Source organism: Balearica regulorum, chromosome 1, assembly GCF_011004875.1.
Source record: "Balearica regulorum gibbericeps isolate bBalReg1 chromosome 1, bBalReg1.pri, whole genome shotgun sequence".
Taxonomy (NCBI): domain Eukaryota; kingdom Metazoa; phylum Chordata; class Aves; order Gruiformes; family Gruidae; genus Balearica; species Balearica regulorum.
This window is the reverse complement of record NC_046184.1, coordinates 204,150,216-204,177,550: the sequence shown is the minus strand read 5'-3', so window position 1 is coordinate 204,177,550 and position 27,335 is coordinate 204,150,216. Positions and strand designations below refer to the sequence as shown.

Below are 27,335 nucleotides of genomic sequence, written 5' to 3'. Positions count from 1 at the left end.
TCAGAGAGACAAGGGAGTTCATTTCATGATGAAAACAAAGTGGAAAACATTTAAAATAGGAATACATTCAAATTCCAACAAAGTAACTGCAGTTATATCAGAGTGGGATTTTTGTCTACATTATTTTTATTGCTTTTACATGGCGTATGATATTTTGCTTTTAGCAATTTTTATGTTCATATGAGCTAAATTTAATCTTTACTGCTTATACTCTGCTAAGACCGTTTTTTCTAAGCATGAGCTTATACAAATACCAGCCAAGTACAGCTTAAGAGGGAATAAATTTTAGTTCCTTATCTTTTACTGAAACTCTGTACAACCAACAAGCAAGTTATGCCGTATTTGCACATCTCTCCTCTGATTCCGTAAGTGTGTAGAGACCCAAAGTTCAACATTCTTCCAATTATATTTCTTGGAGGTGCTTATTTTCATTTCTAACAGCACTTCTACCATTCTAAAACTTGCTATTTGTGTATTAATAGCTAACAATTACGGCCTCAGTAGATGTACAGTTTAGTACTTTAGAAAAGGTTTTGGAAGATAACACTGTTGACTACCACATTTCTCATTTAAAGTGGAATGTAGCTGTATGCCGGATTCTTTAAAATGCGTATGATTAAAAGTGATCGTGGATTTTGTTCTAGAGAAACAAACCAAAGAAAAAAATTTCCATTTGTTTATATCTGTGCATAACTCTAAAAAGTTGAATAAATGTTAGTATTGTTTGCCATGTCCACCTCCCTAATTCTTTTGAGTAAGCACACTTTAAGTTCTTGGCCAAGATAAAGCTCTCAGTCATGACAATTTATTAAATATTTTTTTAATATATTTCTAATGCTTGTAAGGTTTTTTTAATCTGTGTAGAGTCATTCAAGCCGAAGAGCTGCCAGGTAGAAATACTGCACACTTGATTTGAAGAAGTGTAATACAGTATTGCTATATACCAAAAGCGTTCCAACATTTCCCCCATGCCTTTACACAGATTAAAACCAACAATGGATCAGAAATTATGTTCGTTATAAACACTAGAAAAAAATACTTTTAGGTCTTGGAATACTAACATTCCTCCTGAAGAAGTTTCCATTTGTTAAGCCTGATAGCCTAGCAATTGTCAAGTTAAATAACATGGTACAAAACTCTTTTACTAGCGATATGTTAAAAAGAAATAAAAGAACCTACTTGTGTTGAGAAGTAACAGTGCTTTCATACACAGGAACTCTTCTTGGCTAACTTGAAGTCTGACAAATTCCTGTGGGAGTTGCCACATGGATAGACACAGGGAATAGAACGATGATTCTTTCATCCTCTGTCTTACACCCAGAAAAGGTAAAAATAATTTAAAAACCATGAAAATAAGGAAAAGAAACGGCTCCAGGACTAACTGCATTGAAGGAAATGCCTTGTTAGCAGTTTAATTACCACATTACAGAAATTAAAGAAAGAGATTATACACATAAACAATTTTCTGACGTTTTGTACCTACACTAGTTTTTTAGTCGTAATGAATGTGCTGGTATTTTGGATGTTTAATCTGTTGCTGCTGCCCAGAAAAAAAACCTTGGAGACTATCAAAGCTGAATGCCAACCACGAAAAAGGAAGATTTTTTTACTAATTAAAACCACTCTCATAATTAATGTGAAGGAGTTTCTTTTTCTTTTAGAAGTTGATAGATTTTTACATTCTCTGAAAAGATTTCAAATCATAAAATTGAGGATAAACCTGAAAGTTTATAGAACACTTGTTCTTACATTTTGCAAAGCCATCTGCATCAAAATACTTTGTTGCAAGTCTTACATTGTACTGCTAACAGCGATATTATTTTGTAGCATATTATGCCATTAAAGAAACAGTTAAAAATGTTAGATGTAAATATATATAAAAAGTAGTTAAGTAAACTTAGACATTAATACAGCCTCATCTAAACTCCTGCAGAAGTAAATAGGACAAATCATATAAGGAAATACCTAAAACTGTTTAGCTTTTTGCAGCACTTCAATCTTACTTTTCTCTTTGAGATTTTGTTATACTGAGTGTATTTTATATTGCATATATTCATTGGGAAGGCAGTTTTCAACTGAAATTACTGCAACAATAGCATTTCGAAGTTTGTAAACTAAACTGAATTCATTGTACATTAACCTGAAGATCCAGTAACACGGGCCAATTTTACAAAGCTGCATCCCGATCCAAATGAATTAGGTACAACACAAGATTAAATTTTGCCCGTCCCCCTTGGGAAGTTCAGATCAGCATTCCAACCTGACTGTAGATAGTACTGTCACGATATTTTCCATGAATACAAGACTTTCCTCAATGCATGGAGTTTTTTTCCTTCTGTTATTTAAAATATTACTGTTATCTTAAATTGAAATTATTTCAGCTTTGTCCATCATCTGCTATCATCTCCCATCAGCTCTTTAATGACTTAAACATAGAAACTTACTTAATCTGTTAGATCTGAAAGGACTGGTTATTTCTACTTTAAATCTCCCTTCCTATTCCTTTCTGGTAATCTCTGTTCCTAAGTGGTATCTATGCAGGGTGACAGCAGCTTTCAGGGTGTGCTTAAAAGCTGTTCTTAGTCATGTTTTCAGACACTGCAAAGTATAAGTAACAGTAAATCCCTGTAGAGTTTTAATACTAATTCATGAAATAATTGTCAAATTAACACTTCTGGCTTTATTGGTCTGAAATTGGTGCTACCAAACAAGTCCGTCCCAAGGAGCATTACAACTCAGTTCACTAAATGACAGATCAGCTGTGAAAAAATCTTTCGATTATGGTTTCATGGTCATTTTGAAACAACTCAAGTGTGTATTGCCCTTGTAGAAGAAATTTCCATTCTCTCTTTCCACCTCCTGGTGTGCACTCCTCATATTCTGGCATCAGCGCCTCCATGTCCATGTGGTGAATCAGATCAGGGGTCACCTCCATCTGCTAATTAATGGCTTTTTCTGGGGTATTTCTCAAACATGGCATTTCCTTATCTGTTTGACAGTGCAGCCAGATAGTGTTTGATCCAGCTTAAGTGAAATCATGGGGTTGTATAACCAGGGCAGGGAGGCAGGCGGGGTTGACATCTTTGGCTGTTTCAGCACTTACCTTTGCTTAAATTGATCACGAAAGTACAATCTTAGACATCACTGTAGCCAAGGAAGTTGCTTACATTCCAATGATCTACAAGTTAACTTATTTCTCAATAAATAGTTGCAGCTATGATTTAGTGTGCCAGTTACTTTTCACATCTAACTCTGTTTATAATGTTTCTAATATGACCCTGATGAGACATTCTACAACCAAGAGGTGTCAGTCCACCTCTTTCACAATGTAGATGGTCTTGAGCTGCAACCAAGAAGCTGTCTCTGAGGGATTATAATGAGGGTTCATAAATCTCAACCCTATTATTAAGGAAAGTCTTCTTCACAAGGTGGCAGCAGTGGCCCAAGTAAAGGGTAATACATTACTGCCTAAAGCCATCCCTTTCTGTGCTTCTTCTGAATGTAACCATGAGATATATCACAGACTACACTGGGAAAGAATACAGTCAGAAGTTCTCTCAATCTCATCCCTTCAAAGTATTTCAGTGTGTACAGCATAATTAATATACATGGGAGAGGAAAGAATTCATTACCCTATAACCTCACAGTGATTTACAGTCATCTGGAAGAGAAAAGGTCAGGAGCTACAGGGCCAGCTCCACTGAATATTTTCTATAAAGAACTTCACTGGCAAAATCCTGCATGTCTGTATATTTTAAATTCAGGTGCCTAAATCTCCTGCAAATCCACCTCTTAATCCTTAAACAGGTATGACTTACAAGAAAAACCTGTTTAATTTTCATCTTACTTCACAGTAGTTCTTTTAGGATTTTGAGGAAAAAAATAACAAAGAAAAATGTATTATGGAAAAAGAAATAGGGTGATTAAATTATGTTTTACTGTTCCTGGAAACCTCCCATGTATTATAACCAAAGTATCTAAAATTACAGCGTTGATAATATTAATTTGCAGATCTTAAAAAGTGACGAAGACCGAAATGAAGATTATCTGAATTCATCAGCATAGTGAAAGAAAATCTAAGCCAACAATCCCCTCTCTCCAACCAGAAGAGAGCAGTCTCACATATTTTATCCTTGATATTAAAACTCCTTCTTGCTAAATTATTACAATTTTCTAACAATAAATGTACTCAGCAGAGTTTTATCAGAAAGTGTCAAAACTGAGTATTTTAGACTATATACAAACTATTTGCAAAAACTACCTGAACAACAATGACCAAAGAAAATCCTACTTAGTGCCATTTATTAAACATTAATTGATGTCTTATTCAAATGAATTCAGATAAATCTGACAGCATCATTTTTTTATTTTTCTCGTAGATAACTAAAATATTATTTGAATTCCTTTTATTTGGCCATGTCAACAGAATATTTGGGATTCCCACAAAACCCTTCCCAAAGTTACTGAACTTTAATATGATCAGAGAACTTTCCTCTGCTGTTCATTTTGAAACAGAACAAGTAATGAATGAAGTCTTGGCCTCAATGAAGTCACATTCTCATTGACACAAACAAGTTCAAAATGTCATTTATATTATGCAACAGCAGAGTCTACTTACTCATTTAGAATCAGATCTGGGGCAAAATATAACATCTGACCACTGACATGTTTGTATGATCTCCATCCCATTGCAAAAACCATTAGACTCATCCAGGAATACTGGATGAGGGTTATCTGATCATCAATATGTAAATTCCGAAATCCTGGAAATGAAATTAAAAGTTAAAATACTTCATAATCTCGTTTAAACAACAGTTGAGTAGGTGTTCTGAGATTACAACTTTGAGCTATAAAACTGAGAACACCTAGAAAGACAAGTGCTTTTGGAGATGTAGCTCTCAGAAGTTTGTCAAGTTTACATAATAACTGTCTATCTCACTCTGATAGTTAACCTCTTGTCTTTTTGTTCTGATACAGTATTTTGAAATGATCAAACCAAAATCTAACTTTAGCAGTCAGAAGTGACTATTTCAGGAAACAGAAATGCATCTCATTATCCTTTGGTAAAAACAGGACAGTTTGTAACATTATTGCTATAACCAACTCTTACTTAATATAGTTAGCTTGGACTTTAGTGTTCTTAACAAGAGATACAGTTGTAATACAATAAACATCCACATATGAATATCTTCCTTGCATTTAACTAAAGAGAAGAGAATTCAGTTGTGTGTTTGCCTTTCATAACTTTTGCTCTTTGGTAACTTTAACAATTGCTGAGTCAATTTAACAGCTTCCTGCTACTGAAAACAGTGGTCCTGTTCTTTACCCGGTCCTGTTACCTCCCTCAAGCAAGCTCTGGCATTCATGCTGCCCCTCAGTGAACTGGTTCAGCTCCTGAGACCATCAGAAAACTAGAGAGGGTGAAAAACCCCATTTTTCTTCTCACTTAATGAGATGAATCAGTTCGACTAAGAGGTCTGACAAAGGCAAGCTGCAACGGGGAAGAGCAGTGGTAGGGACTACCCTTTCCTGCAGCAGTAAAGTGTCAAATTGAGCTCACATGAAGTTGTATTTCCAGGCTTCATGGTCAATATATTGATTTTTATATATCTCAAGATCAGACCCCTATGACCATACAGCGCATGTACGTAACATGGATTTTTTTTCTGGAACCCAGTCTTGGATCTTCATAAATTCAGTTACTTCTCATTACCAGTCTATTTGTAAGCTGCTTAGTCCTAACTGGTACTATTTATTACAATTTTTCTCTGTTGCTTTCAAAAATTCATTATAATAAGAGTAAAGAATATGCAGAAATACAAGCATTTTTTCATACCAAAAGAATGAACAATAGAGTAGAAATGGGCAGGGTGGAAAGGCTGCTATAATGATCACATGTAGGAACTCTCTGGGCTTCTGTTGTTTTTTGGAGTGAGTCTAAATATTTAGATGCATTCCTTTAAGAGTGCTCTCCTATTAAAATGTATTTGATTGGTGCATATATTATCTGATTAAGTGGAAGGTTAATAATTTTAGAATTTGTTAAGAATTAATTATCAGGCAGGCAATAATATTCTCTTTTGACTGTTCATCCTGTGACATATTTGGTTAACTAGAAGTCACTACATGTAAGATGTGCTGTTACCTGGTAGCAGTTTAGACCACTTGACTACACAAAGAAGTTGTCTCTCACAAAGATGATTTAGACTGGTCAGCAAGGAACTTGGTGTTTCGGGTTTTGTATTGTCATAACCAGCATAGACAACTTCTGGCTCAATGCCTCGTAGAACACTTATCATTGGGGGAACAAACTGTATCTCTTGATTTGGAGAAAAGGACAGCCTTTGGGTTAGAGATTGGCTTTCATCTTGAAGGGTTGTTGGCTGCTGGAGTGCGACATCTAATGTTCTCACAACCTTAATTTTGTTAAACTTCTTAAATTTTCGACCTGAAAAAGAAAATCATTGATCTGTTAAAATGAATTAACCAGAAACATTAATACTTTCCAGTAGTACTGGATTACAATTTTAATCTATAAAAGGAAACTAGAGCTGTCTTCTGAATAAGTTTTCTATTCTTGACTATTCATATAATTAAGAAATAATCATGGAAAATTCTTAGAGTTTCTCCCTCCATATCCTCCTCCCTTCACTAAGAGATGAATGGCACCCACCCATTAAAATTATTGCCATGAATTCTAGGTTACAGTAACCTCATAAAGTGTCTTCTGGTTCAGTTCCCACTATTCTATCATGCCAACAGCTGAGCCAGCTGGCTCTACAATCCAGCTTCTATCCAATGTTAATTCAGGATACTGTTTCTTTTTTCTCCCTAATATTCAGAAACAAAAATGCTAGTAATTAATTACTACACACAGAAATTCTTTTCCTTCGATTCCACAAAGGCATTTCAGTCTCATGGCTAAATTCTATTTTGATTATCTGTAATGTAATATTTTCCTCCTGTTTACCAGAAAGAAAATAGAATTCAGGGGATGGATGAATGAAAAGCCAACAGACAGTGTAAAACCACGTCAACACTTAAGAAACTCTTCACTTTCTAGAGAATAATTTCACTTTCTCAGTAGTTGCAATTCTTATTTCCATACTGCAGTGGTTTGAAGAATACTAACTAAAAAAAAAAATATTTCAACTGCCTTCCCAAAATAAGCACAGATACTACATCTGGTATGGCTATGCAATCATACAGAGCTCTAGGTAGGAACTCTTCAAACTTCTTTCATGGAAACAATCTGCAGGTGCACCATAAAGGCACAGAAAATCAAACCTTCAGAGGCTGAAAGACAATAACTCTCAGTAACATCTCACCGTATCACTCATTTCAATAAAAAGGCAAATCCATGTAGAGGTGGCTGCATGGCACACATGCGCTATAAATAGATCCTCAAAGGTGATGAAAACCCTGTTAGATCATTAAATTCCTCAGTTCTGCCAAAAAAGGGTGTCATAACAAATAAAAAATATAATAAAGACACTGGTATTTATGGTCTAATTTAGATGACAGTGGGACAGTAAGAGAGATGTAGTGTGACTGCAACAAAAGGGTACATCATTCTGCCAGCAAAGAAAAATAGAAAGTTCATGTTTCAATCTTAATGGAGATAAGGAGAAGGTTCTGCTCCAAGAAAAAGCAGAAATAATATATATTTTTTTACTTGTTGAGGTGTTGCATGCTTTAACAGTATTTCAGTGCTCCATATTTCAGTGATTGAAAAGAAAAAAAAAAGCCTATTAAATTGTTGAACCACCGAGAAACAGCATTATAAAATGGCAATATACAAAAAACAGTCTCTAAGTACAGGACGTGAATTGTAATAGAAGCACAACATTATCCATCTATTTGGTTGAACTAAAATCCAATTTGTAACATGCATATCAAATTGTCTTTTGAAAAATGGTACTCTTATTTACAAGTGAAAGATTAGACAAGTGAACTTATCACATCCTAAAGGAAGGAGACAAAGACTTCTCCGCCTCTTACTGCCTTCTTTGTCATTTTAGTTAAAAGTACTGCTACTCTGTCAGAATGCAACCAGCGCTCCAAAGAGGCCCTAGGACACTGGAGCAGAGAAGCACACCAAACTTCGGCACATGGTCTGAATCCTTTCTCAACTGTTTATGGAAGGAATCGAGAGATGCTAGCATAGTCAGACTCATTGATCACTTTCCTCCTTGGAAAGTCTCTGTCTTCTGAACTACACCCTAAATCAGAAAGTTTTGACAAAAATGACTTTACTTAGGAACATGCCTATTCCATTTTCTTCGGGTGCTCCTTTATCATAGAAGATAGCAAATTTTATGGAAATCCAGTATCTCCATTTTGGAAGACCTAGGATGTACACTTTAGAGAATTAAATTGACCTTTTCAAAATATTCATTAGTACATGGGTAGTATACCTTCAAGCAAGATTAATACATCAAACATGGAAAGATTTCTTATGTTATTTCTAAATATTTTATACAGGAAAAATATTATATTAATTATTCTTGATGTACAGTGGTATCACTAGGGGCAGAATCAACCCTCTTGTTTATGAACCAGACAGGATTGAGAAGATGAACAGAATCTAAAAAGCCAAAACCTTTTTAAAAAAAAATAATTGTGTTATCCCATCATAAATATGCATGTTTATGCATTTCACATACAAAAAAGTTGTACACAAAATGCACAAAATGCAAAACTTCAATTTAAATTAAAAAAGTATTTTAAATCCAAAGAGATTATACTAAACAGAATTTCAAGAAACATACTTTATTGATAGTATAAATATGAGTGATGGGCTCTTCAGTAACACTCATCATCCCATGCAGTCAGGGGTCACACTCCCACTAACTTAACTGTGAGTTTAATGAGCTTAGCATCAAGTGTCCCAAGAATATTATGGTCATTTTATCACTTCTGGTAAGAATACAGATATTTCTGATTAGTGACTCCTTAGTAAAGAACAAAACATAACACCTTATGTTACAGCTGAACAAAAAAAAAACCCCAAACCAAAATTATAGGCAATATATTATGACAAGAGACCTAGGGGCAATTTCTGTCGTAACAAAGCTATACATAGTCATAAACATGCTGAGAATTTCCCACTAACTATTGTTTAGGCATGAAGGAAAACAGAAGGAACAATGCATTTGATAGTTCATAAATAATGATTTCAGATATTTTCTGAAATAATGGCTTCAAATATTTTTACAGTTCAGAGAACAAGTAAAGAAAGAAACCAGAGTGCTTATCACATGGAAATGTTAGTAGTTAATAAGTACCCATGTTTCCAAGTGATTAAATGTATCAGAATTAATGTCACACTGGCTTGCAGAATTGCCTGTGTTTATTTCTAATTATGTTGCTTAACAGCCACCAGTAAAGCACCTCCACTTGTTGCCTATGTACTGGAGAGGTGACTAGCAATAACTCACAATAAACTTTCCCATCTACCTCAAGGACACCATGTCAAATTAATGCAAACTCTTAAGGGCATAAGGAAAACAACAGAGATGTGACAATAGCTTAGTTTTTCAATTACAAAAATATCCAGGTAATTTCTTAATTTAAGATAAACAAATGTCTCCACTTAGTTCTATAACGTGTAAATAATACTCATCTGCTCTGGCAATTATTCATCTTAATATTAAAATCTGCCTGTGCATATTTAGACAGCGCACCTTTTCTTTGTTAACATTTTCATGATGACACCAAGCTGTGTGGTGTCACGCTGGAGGGAAGGGATGCCATCCAGAGGGACCCTGACAGGCTGGAGAGGCGGGCCCATGCGAACCGCATGAAGTTCAACAAGGCCAAGTGCAAGGTCCTGCACGTAGGTCGACGCAATCCCAAGCACAACTACAGGCTGGGCGAGGAATGGATTGAGAGCAGCCCCAAGGAGAAGGACTTGGGGGTATTGATTGATGAGAAGCTCAACATGAGCCGGCAGTGGGCGCTTGCAGCCCAGAAAGCCAACTGTGTCACGGGGCTGCATCAAAAGAGGCGTGACCAGCAGGTCGAGGGAGGTGATCCTGCCCCTCTACTCGGCTCTTGTGAGACCCCACCTGGAGTACTGCGTCCAGCTCTGGGGGCCCCAGTACAGGAGAGACATGGAGCTGTTGGAGAGAGTCCAGAGGAGGGCCACAAAGCTGATCGGAGGGCTGGAGCTCCTCTCCTATGAGGACAGGCTGAGAGAGTTGGGGCTGTTCAGTCTGGAGAAGAGAAGGCTCCGGGTAGACCCTATAGCAGCCTCCCAGTACCTAACAGGGCCTACAGGAAAGCTGGAGAGGGACTGTTTATCAGGGAGTGTAGTGACAGGACAAGGGGTAATGGGTTTAAGCTGAAGGAGGGTCGATTTAGATTAGATGTTAGAAAAATTCTTTACTGTTATAAAGTGGTGAGGCACTGGAACAGGTTGCCCAGAGAGGTTGTGGACGCCTCATCCCTGGAAGTGTTCAAGGCCAGGCTGGATGAGGCTTTGGGCAATGTGGTCTAGTGGAGGGTGTCCCTGCCCATGGCAGGTGGGTTGGAACTAGATGATCTTCGAGGTCCCTTCCAACCCAAGCCATTCTATGATTCTATGATTCATTAATTTAAGACAGCCAACCACTCAAGTAGTTTCTTAGTACTCACAGTTCCCTTACCCTCGATTACTATAAATAGCATGTGTATAGGGTTTGTGTACTACATGTACCTAGAAAACATAGAGAAAATGTAAAAATAAAATCTACTTAATCTCATCAGCAAATATATTATGATTTTATCCCTAATACATAACTCTGTATTTTAATATTCTTTTAACTAGGCAGACAGAATCGTACTGCTAATCAGACATTACTGATAGTAGCTATTTCATATTAAAATGGCTGGCTTTCTAGTAAAAGTCTAACATCTCACTATCTTTCTCCATACCCTGTAATCAGGTGAAAAATGTCAATGGTTTATTATTCCTGACAGAACACTATGGCTCTGACTTTAAGGTCACTATGCTCTTATGTTTCATGTAGGGGAACAAGCTGTGTACACCTGTCATGGTTTAGGTGAAAATTAACTCTATCCTAGCCGAACCCAAGACAACACCTTAAGAGGCTGTATACAAAATAAAGGAACAAAGCAGCACAGCAGAAGTAATACATCGTGATTTTAATAAACCCTTTGATACTACCTCCGAAAATATTACCTGAAAAATTGAATAAATTTTTTCTCCATGTAATCATTGAAATGTGGACTGAAAGCTGACTGAAACAATGAAGAAAGCAATAATTTAGCAATACAGCAGAACAAGCAATCTGTGATAGTCAGCCTGGGAACATCAGATTCACTGATAGGAAATAAAAAAGCTGGGTACCTGTTTATTCCAGGACCTAACACAGCTACCTGCTATCCTATTAGGTAGAAGGTTAGAAAGGGGATTGATTAACGTGTCCAGTTATGAGATGATAAAACTCAAAGACAATTAACACTCCCACAGAGAATGGTAAGTAAGGAATTATGAAATGTATGTTTTCATTGCTACTTACTTTGTATATATTAAGAAAGAAGAAAGAGTCCATATAGTGAAATTGGTTACTAAAGCTATTTGTTGCTATCCTATAATTTATTTAAAGCTGACTACAATTTATTTTAAAACAATTTAGGTTCACTTAATCACTTTGAAATTAGGGTCAAAAAATGGAACTCTTGTCAATGTAATATAATACTATTCTCTAGCTATATGGTTGCCACTACATAACATTCAGTGGAAGTAAGTTTATTTCTCCCAGCAGTAAGTTTAATTTAATTACTGTAACAAGAATCTTTAGAATCTTATAGGTAACATCCTGTAAAATCTTAGTCTTTCTTACCTTGATTAAGCAGTATTGGAGGTCTGTTCAGTAACTGAAGGCTAGCATTAAGAAACTAAGTAGCAGGAGTAAGAAAACAAAAGTGTATCTATGTAAGTTCTGAATGGCAGAAACCAGAAAATGCACAAAAAAATCTTAAAATATAAACATAGGAAGATTTAAAGTAGTGACAATTCTGATTTGTTAAAAATATTCAAGGATGTATCTAAGTATGTAATTTGTTCCACAAACTGTAAATTTGCTTATGGACACTTACATCGTGGGGAACATTATCTAAACTCAGTAGTATCCCATATATGAATCATATTGTGTTATCAGCATGGCAAATCATGGGTAGGAAATATTGCTCATGGGATACAAAAAAGGAAGTATAAGAAATGGCAGAACAGTAAAAAGAAAGATGATAGTAACAGCAGAAAGAGTATTAAACAATCTATCGAGTCTTTTTGTTTTGAATTTTAAATCCTCATTTACAAATAATATAATCTCACTCTAGTTCTCCTCTTTTTTTTGCCTACATTTTTTTTCTTCCCCTTTCAGTATTAAGCACTCCATTTCAATCTGTGTAGAATAATTAGCTTCCTAATTCCCCCAAACTGTTGACATCACTAAGAGCACTGAAATACTACACTCAATCCAATGCAGCTAAGAAAATCTAGAGATGCCACAGTTCATTTTACATTTCCTTGTTTCCATTGCCTCAATGTTTTTTTCTTCTTCCTATGTGCTGCCACATCACTTGTTTCCAGAGGATGGCTACTCCATCCATGGGGGTATCAGGGCAGGGATCTGATGAGACCCCATGCCCCTCTCAGAACTAGAGGAATCAGACTGCAACAGTTTCCTCAAAAAATGGAAGACAGCTTTGGTTAGGTATATGTACAAAAGGGCTAAACAACACAACAAACTGGCCAGATAGAACAACCTAGCTCTAAATACAAAGAAACTATTCACACTTGCTTAGTATTAGCTGAGAAAAAAAAGAGATCCAAAGAGAAAGAAGCAGCTTTTACTCCCTTCATACATGATGGTAAAGAACAAAGAGTAAGAGCACCTTAATCCTCAGGTTTTGGTTTCAAGTCTGAGGACCTAACATCCTCATATGAGGACACACTAACAAGGACATACTGTCTCATAAATATAGCTAACAAAAGTGTCCAACTTATTCCATTTTAGGTACCTACACCCAGAGTAAAATGTATATATTAAGAAACACCAGGAAAACTAGCATCCATAAAAGTATGGAAAATGCAGAACGGAGTCAAGACTTCTGGCTACTTTTTTAATGTAGAATTACTATGCAGAACAATGCTGAAGCAGAAGGACTAGATGATGCTAGTGAGTCATCACACACTCTTCTATTTGTTGAAACTGTGCTGCTTGTGATGTTAAAATACTTGGGGTTTAGTTATTGGTGTTATCAAGGCTATCATACATAAAAATTCAGGTTAGACCATCATCAAACTCTTGGCTGTGCAAAACTCACAGCCAGGAATGAATTTTTACCTGTATTTACACCAGTTAGAATCATAGAATGGTTTGGGTTGGAAGGGACCTTTAAAGATCACCTAGTCCATTCCCCCTGCCATGGGCAGGGACGTCTTTCATAGATCAAGTTGCTCAAACCTTACAAGACAGTTTTACAAGTTGCCCCAAACTTTACAAGACAGACATTCTATCTGCCACCTCCTCATTTCCCAAGTCTCCATTCTTACCACACACATTTTCCACAGCCCACTCTGGACCTGCCTCCTTGGCTTTCTTCCCTTCCAAATCTGGGGGACTCTTCTGCCACCTGGACATACAATCCTTCCAGTTCAGGGTGAAAAGTCTGCCTTTGTAGTAATACTGTTTCTCTAACTCACCCCTACCCCAGCTCCTCTCTGAGAAGGATCCAAAGGATGTGTTCTCTTCCTTTTGTCTCTTCCCCCAGTCCAGTGCCACCAATATGCTTGTCAGCTCCATTTTTTTTACTGAGAGGTGGCACTGACTGACCAAGGTGCAGGAAGGAGGGAGAGGCAGTAACACCAATTAGATTGATGGCTCTCGTTACTCTATCTCCAGTGCTGTGGGGTGCAGTTTGAAGAAGACTCCTGAAAGGAGACAGCGCTGAAGGTCTAGGGAGGTTCAGAGGTACAACACAGAATACAGTCCATACCACAGCATCACCTCTCCGTCCTCTCATCCCGCTGACTGTTCCCTGGAGCTGCAGCACTGTTGCTTACAGAAGATGAACTACCGAGAGACGGCAACAGCTCCTCATTGGTAGGAAACTGCCAATTTAGATCGCTGATAGAAGTATAAAATGTAAGAATGACACAACGGCCATGTGTGCAGAACACTCCAACGCCACACAATACTATAGGAGCTGAAAGCATACAGCTGTGCAATCAAAGTATCAGTCTGAAAACTACATACACGTTTTAACTTATGAATGAACACAGATTAGCAAGATAGTGAAATTATGCACAGTATATAATGCCAGTTCTTTATCCTTCAGGGATAAAAAACAATACATAAAATGCAGAGAGATGTTTGATGCACTAAAATAAATTACATTAGAAAGAAATGAGGGGTTTGTCCTTCCTTTTTTCTTAATTCCCTTTAAGAACATATTCTATGATCTTTAAAAATCCATTTTCTTATAGTTTTAGCCATGTATTTTCAAGTTTTGTGCTGATCCAAAACTTTATATAACTAAAGTTCTCATGAGAAATATGAAAAAAATACAGGAAAAATATGCACCATTCCTGCATGTTAGCACAGCAAAACTTGCCATGTAACTATTTGATCATACACCATTTTCTCCCTGCGGGTTTTCAAAGGCATAGTGCTCAATTTTTATTAATGTTACATAAAAAAGCCAATCTGTTACAGCAAGAATTAATACAAAGATGGGAATTCCCAGCACATAACATGCAAAGTCTGTAGTGTTGGTGCAACCACTGCCTGGCCCTCTTTGGTGGAACAGAAAGACATTTTGTTGACATGTGCTCAAAGTAATGATGGAGAGTACAACAGAAAAGAGAAGAGGATAGTACTGATTCTTGATTTTAGTGTCAATCTCAATTTGCTTATTTTTTACCTAAATCAAATTTTCTGATCAAAAATTATGAATAAATACACAACAAAGACATAATTCCCGCCCTTGCAAGAAAATGAGTATAAGGGCACACAGTAGGAGAGATTCCTACAGAAAGGTACTTTTGTTTCAGGGCTTCCAGACTCATTAGAGAAAAATTATAAGAATTTTAAAACACCAGGTAATTCTTCCACCCACCCCCCCAAAAAAAAATCAAACCAAAACCAATTTAATGTGGTTCTTTCATTTACAGTATCAAAGTAACATTGTTTAAACTTGACAGATTGAAGGTAGTTCCTGACGGCCTGTTTTTCTGAATCAGATTTGAAAAACAGCTCACCTCCCAGGACCATACCGGCTTGACAGCACTTCCTCAAGCGACATGCTGGACAGTTCTTCCTACGAATTTTATCGACTATGCAGTCATTTCTTCCAGCACACAAGTAGTTGTGCTGCCCTGTAGGCAAGAGAAAAACAGGATTAATACCATATTTTCCAACATGACAAAATTATTGCTGTATATAAATGTTCCAAAAATAAGAGAGATTAAAAAAAAGTGTACTTGAACCATTAAAGGACTCCTTCATTTTATGCTTACTTTCAAATAATTGTGCGTTACTATTTAAATATAATAATTTATTTGGCATGTTTAAGAGTGAAACTCCCTATCTACAAAATTCCAAAATAATTAGCAGACACTATGAACTGCTTAAATTATTGTACTATCAGTATTTCTTAAGTAAATCAAGCATGAGGACAGACTGATTTGTTTCTTTCAAATTTATTTTTAAGTTATTGTTTCTGATTTTAAAGTATTTAAGTAAATTATGCTTGCATTGATGTGGAGTTTCTGACAGAAAAGTGAATGAAGAGGTTGGGGCAGTGCAAAAAAGAGCCCTTTAAAGCACAGTAAATTACCTCTGATGGAGCAGCATTTTTGTACTAGACCTGCTGAAATACCAGCTGAACAGATGCAGCCAACACAGTCAAAAAGGAAAAATACAAAGCGGCCGTAACTTTTTGGTTGAGGCTACCTCTTAGTTTATTGTTTAATTCTGAAGGACTCAGTTAGGAAGAATCTGTCATCACTGTATTAAAATGGATTATTTTAATGAATGTAGCTTCCAGCAGAGCAAAAAATTAAATTCAGCTGATATCCTGATATTCTTTTGAACACAAACTTCAATTATACTTCCAAATTTCATTGGAAGAGAATGAAAAAAGTATACTTTTATGCTTTAGTATAGTATTGGTAGTTTCTGTGATATATTTTAATTTTGAATAAGTGAACAAAGTTAAGTAAGTACATAAGTAAGAAGAAATCAAAGATAATTTTCACATATTCTTTCAAATTAAGCCCAGGTTTACCCTATAAGGCTTAACTTTAAAAACCTGCCTGTTTGTGCACATCATCCTCTATTCATTTCTGTATTTTCAGTTTCTTACCAGTATCTAGCATGAAAGTATGAAAAAGAAAAATACTTTGAGAGCAACAAAATAGATCAAAAAAGTATGGACAAACTACAGAAGTACCAACCTCATGGACACTTCCTTCATGGAATATTGTGGACGTGGACTTCCAAATATAACAGACATCAATAATACCAAACCTTTTAAATTTTCACTAATTTCTAGATCAGTATTACTCTGAGTTAGCCATCTGATGTGACCAGTAGCAAACAAATCTGAGATGATTAGTCTACGCAGAAGCTGTTAATCAGTGTTCTTCATAACCTCGTTCTGTCCTTTCTCTACACATAGTAGCAATTGTTCACCAATAACTTTTCTCCATGGAAGACAGACAAACTTACAAAGCATACATATGGCATGTTGAGATAAAAATGCTTTTCACTTAATATAACGTTTAATATTATTAAAGTTCTTTTATTTTGCGCACGACCAAACTATGGTAATACGAATCCTCAGATGAAAATGCAGGAGAAAGAAGAACATTCTATTCTAATAAAGAAAAGAGCTAGTGCTAAACCATGTGAAACAATGTTTTAGATAATTAACTTACTTCTTACCCAAACTTAAGAACAACTTGTTTGGTTTTAGTGAAAAAAATCTGATTGCCTGAAATTCATTTTTATAACAAGGTTTTTTTGTTTGTTTTTTTTTTTCAGAAAACAGCAGGCAAATAAAAACAGTTGCCTCACTCATTGCTTATCATTTGAAAAAGTATTTAGTAATGCATTAAATAAAAAAAATTCTAATTTACTTTCTCCCATTAATTCTACTCCTGGATTCCTTCTTACAGGAAACATTAGTACAAAAGTAGCTGAATTACTAAGAATCTGTCTTGCTTTTGGCAGCAGAGCAGGAAGCAAAATACTTAATTTGAACATGTTTTCCTTGGGATTATTTGCAGTTTTCCCTCGTCTTGCTTTGCCTTTATTAGCTACAAAAGCATTCAGTCTTTTGATAAGCAACAACAGTTTTCAAACTGTTAGTTTAACTAAAATCTGTGAAGCATCAGATTGTCTCTGCACTGTGGCATTCTGATGCTTTAATGTAGTTAATTTACAGAGGAACGCTGAAGCGTAGGTTAAGTTTGGTTTGTGGGTGTCTTGGTTTGGGGGGTTTTCTTTGGTGCCCTGGAAGGCATCTCTTCTGGACCTCTCTTCTAGGGCATCCTTTCAGTCTACATAACACGGTCTGAGTCCATATAACCCATGTCCATTGCAAGACCAAAAAATGGACTATGTACTCAACAGCCAAGTGCATCCTCTAACTCCTAAAGGAGGCTAAAGAGTTTGGGTAGAAGCACTAATGACAGCACTGTTCCTGCTGGAACAGGAAATCATCTGGAAAACCAGAAGTTAATAGCTTGATTTATACTTATACATATTTAAATACCCTGTATTATTTATATAATAGCGTTTAAATACTAAGCATCTAAGATTAAGCATTACAAACCAAGGGTGCAATACATTATAAAATTTTAAATTTAGTTACACATTTAAGCGAAAGCTCTTAAAAATCTCTTCATAACTTAGGGGTTGTCAGTAGATCCAACTTCCATTTCAATTGAAAATGCATTAATTACTTCATCATTACGTAACAACTCACAAACTGCTCATTATAAATCCAAGACTAAAAAAACTTTTTCACATTTGCAAAACAAATTGTAAACGAATCACAATTACAAAAACTACTCTTCAATGTTCTTATGTTCTAGAGTTTAAAATTACATAGGATTAAATAATCTCTCTGTCCAGTGCATACCATGGAAAAAATGAAGTCTGTTATTGGAATTTAGGCACAGTAAGAATTGAATCTTCAAAAAGTGAATATTATTTAATTCCCATTTATTTCATAAATTGTATTAAAAATCTAATAATGACCAATGACCTAATCTTTGTTATGTCTTCACCTAGTTTATTTCTTCCATAAAGCCTCCGTGATACTAGCATAAAAAAAAAGAAGAAAAAGCCAAAACCCTGCCAACCCAACCTTCCCATGAGATTATGGTGATAAAATCTCAGGTACTTCTTGATTCTTACTGTCAACCACTTCCTTGCTTTCAGGACTATAAAAAAGCCACAGTCATATCCTGAGCTTGAATTATACCTTCATGTGAGTTTTCCACTCTGCTCGCCTCTATCCAATCTTTCCCCAGCACTTCCCATCCCAAAGTGTATTCCATTCATTCTGATTCAGCTGCAACTTATTTGGAAAACAGATAAGGTTCAATTATGTACTGTTTTTCATAGTCTCATTTGTCAGGGAAATTTTTTTACCTCAGTCATCTGATCTCATATCTATAGATAAATTTGAGTCAATATTCTCATCTGAAACCATTTCTACCATTGTGCAGAGCTCAGTTCTGAGCAACTGCTACTTGTTTGACATTAATATTCAAGTGGCAGCAACCATCTGAAGGACAAACTGTGTAAGAAATGGAAAACATGCCAGATATTTGGTTAATTTCAAAATTATGGAACAATATTTAGTTAGATGAAGCTCTCTGGAATGTTTTCATGGGATGCTAAAACATTAATTTGATAATACATTTGCTATATCTCAGTCTTTAGGATCATCTACATTTTAACTGACTGGTTTCAGTATGTGAGCATTGCAGTTATATTAGATGTACGTACTAATGAAGTATCCAACGACTCCTGTCAAGATAAAATTCCTGTTCAATTGGTAGCTTGTCATTTCATATCTTTAGATAACTGCTGTTATTATAAGCAGGAAAAAAACTAGAAAAAAACAGGATGGTTGTCTAATCACTAAAGCACAGGTCAGAAATTAAAGACTGATATTGGTGTTTCTTACAAAAATGTGAATCTGGCAACTACCACTTTATCGGAAGTCTTCACTCAATGTTAAGTTTCCTATGTTTTTTCACGTCTTGTTGAAAGTGCTCATTGTAGCGCTCTCTCAACAGATCAACATATCAGCTTGTGACCTAGCTTTGATTGAGAATACGGAAAAAATACAGAGATGGTTTCATATGTTACTCATATGTTGCAGATTCTTGTAGAATAGCATTTTTCTTAGCCTCCATCAAAGTCCACTTGTGTTAGCAAAGGTGAAAGTCCCAATGCAAACAGGCAAACAGAATTTTAAGTACTGTAATGACTATTGCTATACTGGCAGGTTTATACTAGAAAGTGGTCAAAATGCCAATGGTCTACACACACACATATGATCACCGGTTCTCCTATCAGTAAAGCTGCACAGATCATAATCCAGTGCTGAGAAATTTTAATTCAAATACTGCTGGAAGTAGCATGCAGGGTCTTTAAAAACTGCACTATTAACTTAGCTCATTGACATGCTGCAAGTCACTTAAAATCACTCAAGTACACTAATGAGTTGCAGAGATTTTGCAGATGTGCAAAATATGGGAAACAAAAGGCTTTATCTGCACCAGGGGTATGAGATGCAAGCAATCAGTTATTTGTATGTGCATCTGTGCTGGACTGCTGCCACCCTGCACAAAAGCAAAGCACTTGGTTGCAAACTGTTCCTCCCATCTGTAAATGAAAGTACTTTCTCAAACCTTTTCTCTCTCCCCCATATGTGATTCTGCCTCCCTGTATCACTCTTAACTGGCAATGCTTTCTTATAAAATCATCCTATCCCCACCACTGGACTGTTCCTTGCAAAACAGAGTTTTATTTAGTCTAGTTTTAGATCTAAAAACTGTAGATACCTATTGCATGTCCTTGTAAATTATTTTATTGGAAATGTCTCCCAATGTCACCTTTTTGCTTCCTGAGAGCCAGCCTCCAAGTTTTGCTCAATAATTTACAACAATATGCTTTATCTGTTATAATATTTTTCAAAAGTACTGATTAAATCAGTAAGTTTAAAAAAACAAAGGAATTGGGTTTTTAACATAACTAAATTTGGAACTCCTTGTCAGGGGTTCTTGTGGAAGTCAACAATAAACATGATTTCAAAATAAGCAAAATGGAAAATAGGTTTACCTGTATACCTATACTAAACACAATGGTGCAGATGTAGCTTTTGAGTAAAACTTTGACTTCTGGAAGCTAAGACACTAAACTAGGCTAAGGATTACTCTGTACTTGCTCTGACAGTCAGGTTTCCATAACTAGGCAAACAGTCTAGCCTAGTTCATCATCAGAAATGGGAAACACAGCTAACTTAACCTTTGCTCTGATCTAAATGAACCACTCTTCTACTTACACTGTTTCAATGTACAGAACAGAAAATGTGGGTTGAATTTGCCTCTATGTGGGTTCATGAGCTTTGGTTTTGGAGAACTAGGAATCCATACTACACAGTTTGTAATACTGAAAATACGCCCTTCATGTCCCTGTATGCCATTACAATCTCCAAGATTCCACACACCTCCATGTTTAATTATTTAATACCAATTTCATTTCTGTGCTAACATTTTATCTAAAATAAAAAAATCCCTGAAATGACTTAAGACTAACCACTTAACAAAAAAAACCATCCCCCAATTGACCTTGCCATGCATAATTTCTTCACAAAATGCCTAGTAGTTAGCAGGGGACTCACTTTCAATTTCCCTCTTTGCTCACTGAAATGAAATTCTCATTTCCCAACTCTTAAGCAGGTGTCCTGACTACTTCTCTGTAGTCTATACTGGTATAAAGACCTGCTACTGATGCAAGTCTGCTTCACAGCAAAGAATTTAGGATTCAATGGACCAAAGAGGGGAAAGAGTAGATAGCACAGTAACTTGTGAATGTGTTCCATCTTGGAACCTTCTTCTAGCTGAATAATGTGGAATTCCTTTCTTCGTAACAATATAATTCAAAGTGAAAACAATAAAGAATGATTGCATCCCAAGTCATCCAACAGTTTGGGTGCAAGGAGGGAAAGGTGTGTTTGACTCCCTTCAGGCATCAGAGATGATGAACATAGCTCTTATATCCTGGGTGATTGCCTTACCTTGTCTACGTACTCAGTGACGGGGTTTGTGATTGTAACAGGTACTAGTAATTCCTTCATCTTTCTGAAGCTTGTCTTTCATTCCTTTGCCTTAATTGCATGTGATGAAAAAAAGGGTTGAGTAAAAATGGTTTGTTCAAGAAGAATGTAAAACTATAAAATGTTCATTCCTAAGTCAAACCTAGTATTTTTGCGTGTGTGTATTTTGCTTTGGTGAACAGATTTACAAGTAATTTTTGACATAATTCTACTAATAAACTTTTGGTATTCTTCCACTCGGTTGTCTGTGGATTTTAAGCGTGCAGTCTTACAGTCCTCTGTCAAGTTTTTTTTTTTAAGTGGACCAAACAAAATTGGTTTCTCTACAAGGGAAGCAGCATTTTCAAACCACTATATCTCTTGCACTGCCTTCCCTCTCTTCAACAAACCACTTCCAATGTTTGTAACATCCTTGACAGACTCTTTCCTTCTCTTGTATCCTGATCTCAAAATCTTCCTGACTTTTGCTGTGAATCCTGCAACATCATTGTCTTTTTCCTTCTAAAATCCCTTCTCCAGACAGCACTTGAGCACATTGTTTTTATGATATCTACAAAACAGAACAATTAAATTCAACTATCCTGTTTTCATTCATTTCTGAACAGAGCTAAAAGTTACAATCCTGGTTTTTAATCTTTTTAATTTCCCTCTCCCATCATTTCCAACATGGAAAAACACCAAAAAAAACCCAGAAAAACAAAATGTAGCAAAATTAAGTCCTATTTCACAGAAACTATCATGAACTGCAAAATCAGGATTACTATTTCATATTGATTTTCAGTTGGTTTGCTCAGATTGTTTACCACTGCAACATCTTGAAAGGCATAAAGTCTCTGAGTCTAAGTACAGGAACTGACAACAGTAAACATTTTCCATAGCTAATACCTTTCAGAAGGAGATGCTGGCTTCTACAAATCAGAGTTTCCAGTTCTTTTTATGGCACTGTGTCACAATTATTCCTTGGTCACCATTTTTAACTAATTAACTTCATAAGCGGTATAAATATGTAAAATGATGGAACTCAGCTTTTTTATCAGTAAGGGGTCTATTTCTTATAAATACAGAACACGGGATTTGAACACGAAACCTACTTTAAAAGTACTCCAACTATTTCAGAGGTACATATCACTAAAGTAGCATTTGTTCTTCTTATCCCTGAATGTTGTATTCTCCTACCAACATAGGAAGCATTACACTTGTATTTCAGTCATTCATTCCATCATTCTGATTTTAGTGAAAGTATTACAGCACATTGCCACAGTTCAGTTTCTTTCCTCTTATTCTTTGACTTGTTCTACAACTGAACTGGTGGGACAAGGTCACTCACTCTAAGAATAATAAAGGTAAAAAAACCAGAAACATTAGTAGCAGAAAAAGGCAATGTGCAAAAAAACAGATATTGCTGCCTGTTGATCAAAACACCCAACGGATAACAAACTGATAAAAAAACCATAAAGAGGCGATTCATTTTACTAACTATATTCTAAAGTGTGGACATTCAGCAAAACAAGTAGCATACTCTCCCTTCTTGGGCATTAGAGAAAAATAGGCCCTTTAGGATGCAGTTTATCTGGGGTAGAAGTCTAAATTTTCGTTCTTTAACAGCCTACTGTATTTTTAAAGTAATAATTGGCCAAAATATGGATGTCAACATTGTAAATGCTCACAGCTTGGTGCAACAAATCCCACATGAAATACTGTCTTTGAGGATAAGGGAAGATGGTATCATAACAATTGGACAAGAACAGGGTAATATTCTCCTAGATCTCAATGCCTACATGTAACTTTCTACGTTTTAACTACAAAAGATTCCAGGTTGTTGAACGTACTCAGATGTTAACTGACATTACCCAACAGCCACTTGTGGAAATGCAGGAGTTGTGACGAGGTATAACCAGGAGACCTCTGAAGTGCAGCCATCTATCACTACACGTAATGGTAGATTGTCACATACAAATGACTGTTTGTAAAGCCCTTCCATCCAGCAGTTTCTAAAGAACCACCTCTTACTAGTTCCCCATCAGTTCTGTAGAACAGATAACACAGCTTAAGGAGGTTGACACCATCAGACCTAAATCTATTTTTAGCAGGTAACAGTTTGACTATAAATACTTACATTTTATATAATTCTGTTCTATAATTTAGAAATATTTTAATACTTAAAATAATTATTTATACATAATATTTTATAATACTTAAATAATACAAAGTATTTTATATACTTGTATATAAAAAGTATAAAGTATATATTTCTTTTATATACTACAGAAATGTATTAGCTACCTTGGCGATATGGGTGGGATTCATATCACCAAAAGCAGACACTGTACATCCTCACCCAACACACCCTTTATAATCAGTGCTGAGAAACAGTTACTGTCAGACTACTGTTATTTTCATCCCAAGTAGATATTTAAAGTCAGCGAATTACTTCCTAGAAGTTCCTGTTTCTCTCCATTCACTGTAAAGTGAACTTAGGATGAGCAGCTCTGGTTATTCACACTGTGCACACCTGAAATTAGAACAGAGGAGTATCTAGCAACACTCACCAGTCAGCTGCTGGTGCTCTTTAAACTGAGCAGTTTTACACTACCTGAAACAGTTTCTATTCCACGTAAAAAGATGTTTAACACAATATTCAATACTGTTTCTAAAATACTACATAAAGTTAAGCCAAAAATTTTAGTAATTCACATTTCTGCAGCTGAGTATGTTCTAAGCCACATCTGTCAGGAAACCAGTAATAAGTCACAATGAGAGCAGTAGGAACCCCAGTATTATCACAACAGCCAAAGTACCAGAACAAATGCAATTTTAGCTCACTCAGTTGTTTGCCTCATACGAATCAATTCATCAAATTAATGTTTGTCAAATGGCTTAACAACAAATACCTCTGAAGTCAGAAGGAATGATGAAGATAGACAATTATGTATCAGTACAGATTTTCTTCCTTCCCTTTTCATGATGCAAATTCTTTGTTCTCACAAAAGTGACATTTCCCACTTGAATTTTAGGACCCTCAGTGAAGTAACTTTGTACATTTGAATTTGGAAATACACTCACTGTACATTAACATATTTTGGTTGTGTACAAAATAAAAGAACTTTAATGATATTAAATGTTATATTAAGTGAAAAGCATTTTCATCTCAACTTGCCATATGTATGGTTTGTAAGTTTGTATGTTTTCTGCTTCATGAAACTTTCATCACTATCAGGTTTACAGTACAAGCTGTACCAAATTCTGATCCCAAGATCCAGCCTGGAAAGTTGGATTAAAAATTGGAAATCCCTGCAAAGTTATGAGAAAAAGGAACTTTTTACATCTGCTTCATCAATTTCACAGCCGAAAGGGTCTCTATAGTATTGCATTTCATTCTCTTTTCAAAGAGGACTTTCTATTAGTGGCTGGCATTTTTTTTAATATTTGGCATGCTGTGCCATTTTACATTCTTAAGCTATGGAAAAGCACAACTGTTTAGTCCAGCAATTTTCCTTATGCGTAGTATTTCACTACTTAACATAGTGAATCACACTGTCACCACAAAACTGCCTATAGGTAACAGGAGTCAGATAAACTTTCTGATAAAGTTCGGCTGAAGTCATGGTCAGCCCTCTTACTGTGTAGACGTAGCTCTTTAATTCCTCCACGAGTACCTCTCCATCTACAGCCAGTGAAAACTCGTTTCGCTACCTTCTGTCAGGTAGAGTTTGCCAAATTCAGGTCTCAGAAGAAAAGTTCACACTCTGTCACTTAAGTGTTAGCTATTACATATGGTTGAGCTTGTTCCCTGATGCTATTATCTGTACAGCACTGTTACTCTGAGCTTGAAGCACACATTAAAACTGGACAAATCTGCTATACAATCATTAGATCAATTTTGTAATGGGGTCCCAAGTATTTAAACAAACCAAGAGTTACTTTGTGACCCATCTGCTGTAATAGCATGTATTTATGTTGGCCTCAAACTCTTCAGGTTCAGGCAACTACTTTTCATTAGATGTCAATAATGTAAACAAAGAGCAAAGAAAGGCAAGTGCTTTATATAAATAGAGAACAAAAATTAGAAGTGGGACTCTACACAGGAAACACAGCACTTGAAATTTTTTTCAGGATCTACATAATTTTAATTTTTCATTAGTAAAACTTCTAGAAAGGAGACGTGTAACTCCAGAATAGATATATTGGTAGCACTTAAACAATGCCTCATCATCAACAGCAAATTACTTTGCAAATATAGTAATTCTACATATTCGAAAGCATTTTAAATATTATTCCTGCATTTTTTTGATTGGTAACTCCAAGCTAACCATCACTCTCAGCTCACTGACAGGAACAGCACTACTCCATCAGCATACTGAATCCAATTTTGTCTTTTCAGATTTCTTAATCGAATATAAGTAACAGCAACTTTTGTTATTTTCATTATACCCAAAGATCTTTAAAGCATTTTTTAAAAGCCTTGTAATTTGTTTGTACAATAAGTGAATCAATGGACTAGTAAATCAGTACAGAAAATACACAACCTCCAAATGCAAATAAATGTTTCTAAAAAAAATAAATCAGTATTTTTGTCCCTTAGCTACATTTTCCTCCCCTTCGCTCCGCCTACTTCCAGAACTAAATTTTTTTTTTATCTGCTATAGTAGACTTCCCCCAAAAAAGGAGTTGCATTTTTGATTAACCTGCTTCAGGATTATGCTTATAGTAAAATATGCTTATTGTATTAACACTATCCTTCTCTTTATGTATATAGGCACACATGAGGAGCCAAGAACTGAAAAGACAGAAAATATTTACCAAATCAAATATTTTTAAGAATTCATTGCCAACAAACATTCTAAAATAATTTAATTCTAAATCTACACTTTCATCTTAGTGATCCTCATACACTTCTGACCCCCTGTTAAGCTGTATATGTATGTGCTAGTTATATTCAAATGTATGATTAAATCATACTTCATATACAAACATTTCTAGGTTCGCCTATACAGTTTCAAATGATTGTTCAGTCTGAGTATTTTAAATAAGCTCTGGTTTTATTTCGAAAAGACTAGAGATGAAAAAATGGGGTTTTCTGGATAATGTAGCGGTCCATTTTATCTCAAAGGAAGCATTTCACTAATACAGTATTTTCCATACAATAGGGGAAGAGTAAAATAAATGGTGTGTGAATAGGACAATTTGCGTGAAACAATTACAAAGGCTGTTAGATTTGAAACATCCAACATATCTGAGATTACAGAAATAATTAAAATAGAAAATAGACATTCTGAAACAAATTTAATACCACTGTGTTATGTACCTTGTTACCTACAAACTTGAAAACCTCCTACCATATGAAAAAGTTCTCAAAAATATAGAAAACCCAAGAAGTAGCACATTTCCAATTGTGTTTTAACTTCTTATAGTGATCAGAACTGTATGGAAAGTATATGAAAAGTAGAGTTTTGATTATAAATTCGCATTCACAAAGTTTAACATCTTATTTGCATGAATAATTATTATGAAAAACCCTACATCTATGGTAGTAATAAAAATTTTAAAAGGTAAATAATGCATTCCCACTCAAAGAAATGATGGGCAGGGGGACATTTTACCTAAGAAAAATGTCTCAAATTTATACAATTGCCACTGTGAATTTTTAACCACTATTTTCTATGGCATTTAGAATTAAAATATTCTGTTTCTACTTACAGAAGAGTAATTAGTCACCTTTATTTCTGATAAGAAATTAACAAAAAAGAACTTTAAGTCAAAGTGAAATCAAGTATCTCTCCATAAATGGGATTATTTTAATGCTAGTAATTATATCCTATGCTTCCATTAAAATAAAAAGTCCATCTCTTTAAGGAACTCGCTGTAGACTTGTACTTTCAACAGAAAACCAGGTAACTGTATTTATTTATCCTGCTCATACCCACGCTGCTCATGCCTGACCTTCTTCCCGATAAGATTCAACA

At 35.5% G+C, this 27,335-nt stretch overlaps 1 protein-coding gene across 1 annotated transcript in view; it reads right to left on the bottom strand.

Moving 5' to 3' along the window:
- PGR (progesterone receptor) overlaps positions 1 to 27,335 on the bottom strand; it is a 39,828-nt gene that overhangs the window by 8,050 nt on the left and 4,443 nt on the right. The window contains exons 3-6 of the mRNA XM_075742327.1: positions 15,272 to 15,388; positions 6,146 to 6,448; positions 4,619 to 4,763; positions 1,180 to 1,310 (exon numbers count right to left, since the gene is read on the bottom strand). Of these exons, the coding sequence (XP_075598442.1) occupies positions 1,180 to 1,310; positions 4,619 to 4,763; positions 6,146 to 6,448; positions 15,272 to 15,388 (696 nt within the window). The remainder of the gene's footprint in view (positions 1 to 1,179; positions 1,311 to 4,618; positions 4,764 to 6,145; positions 6,449 to 15,271; positions 15,389 to 27,335) is intronic.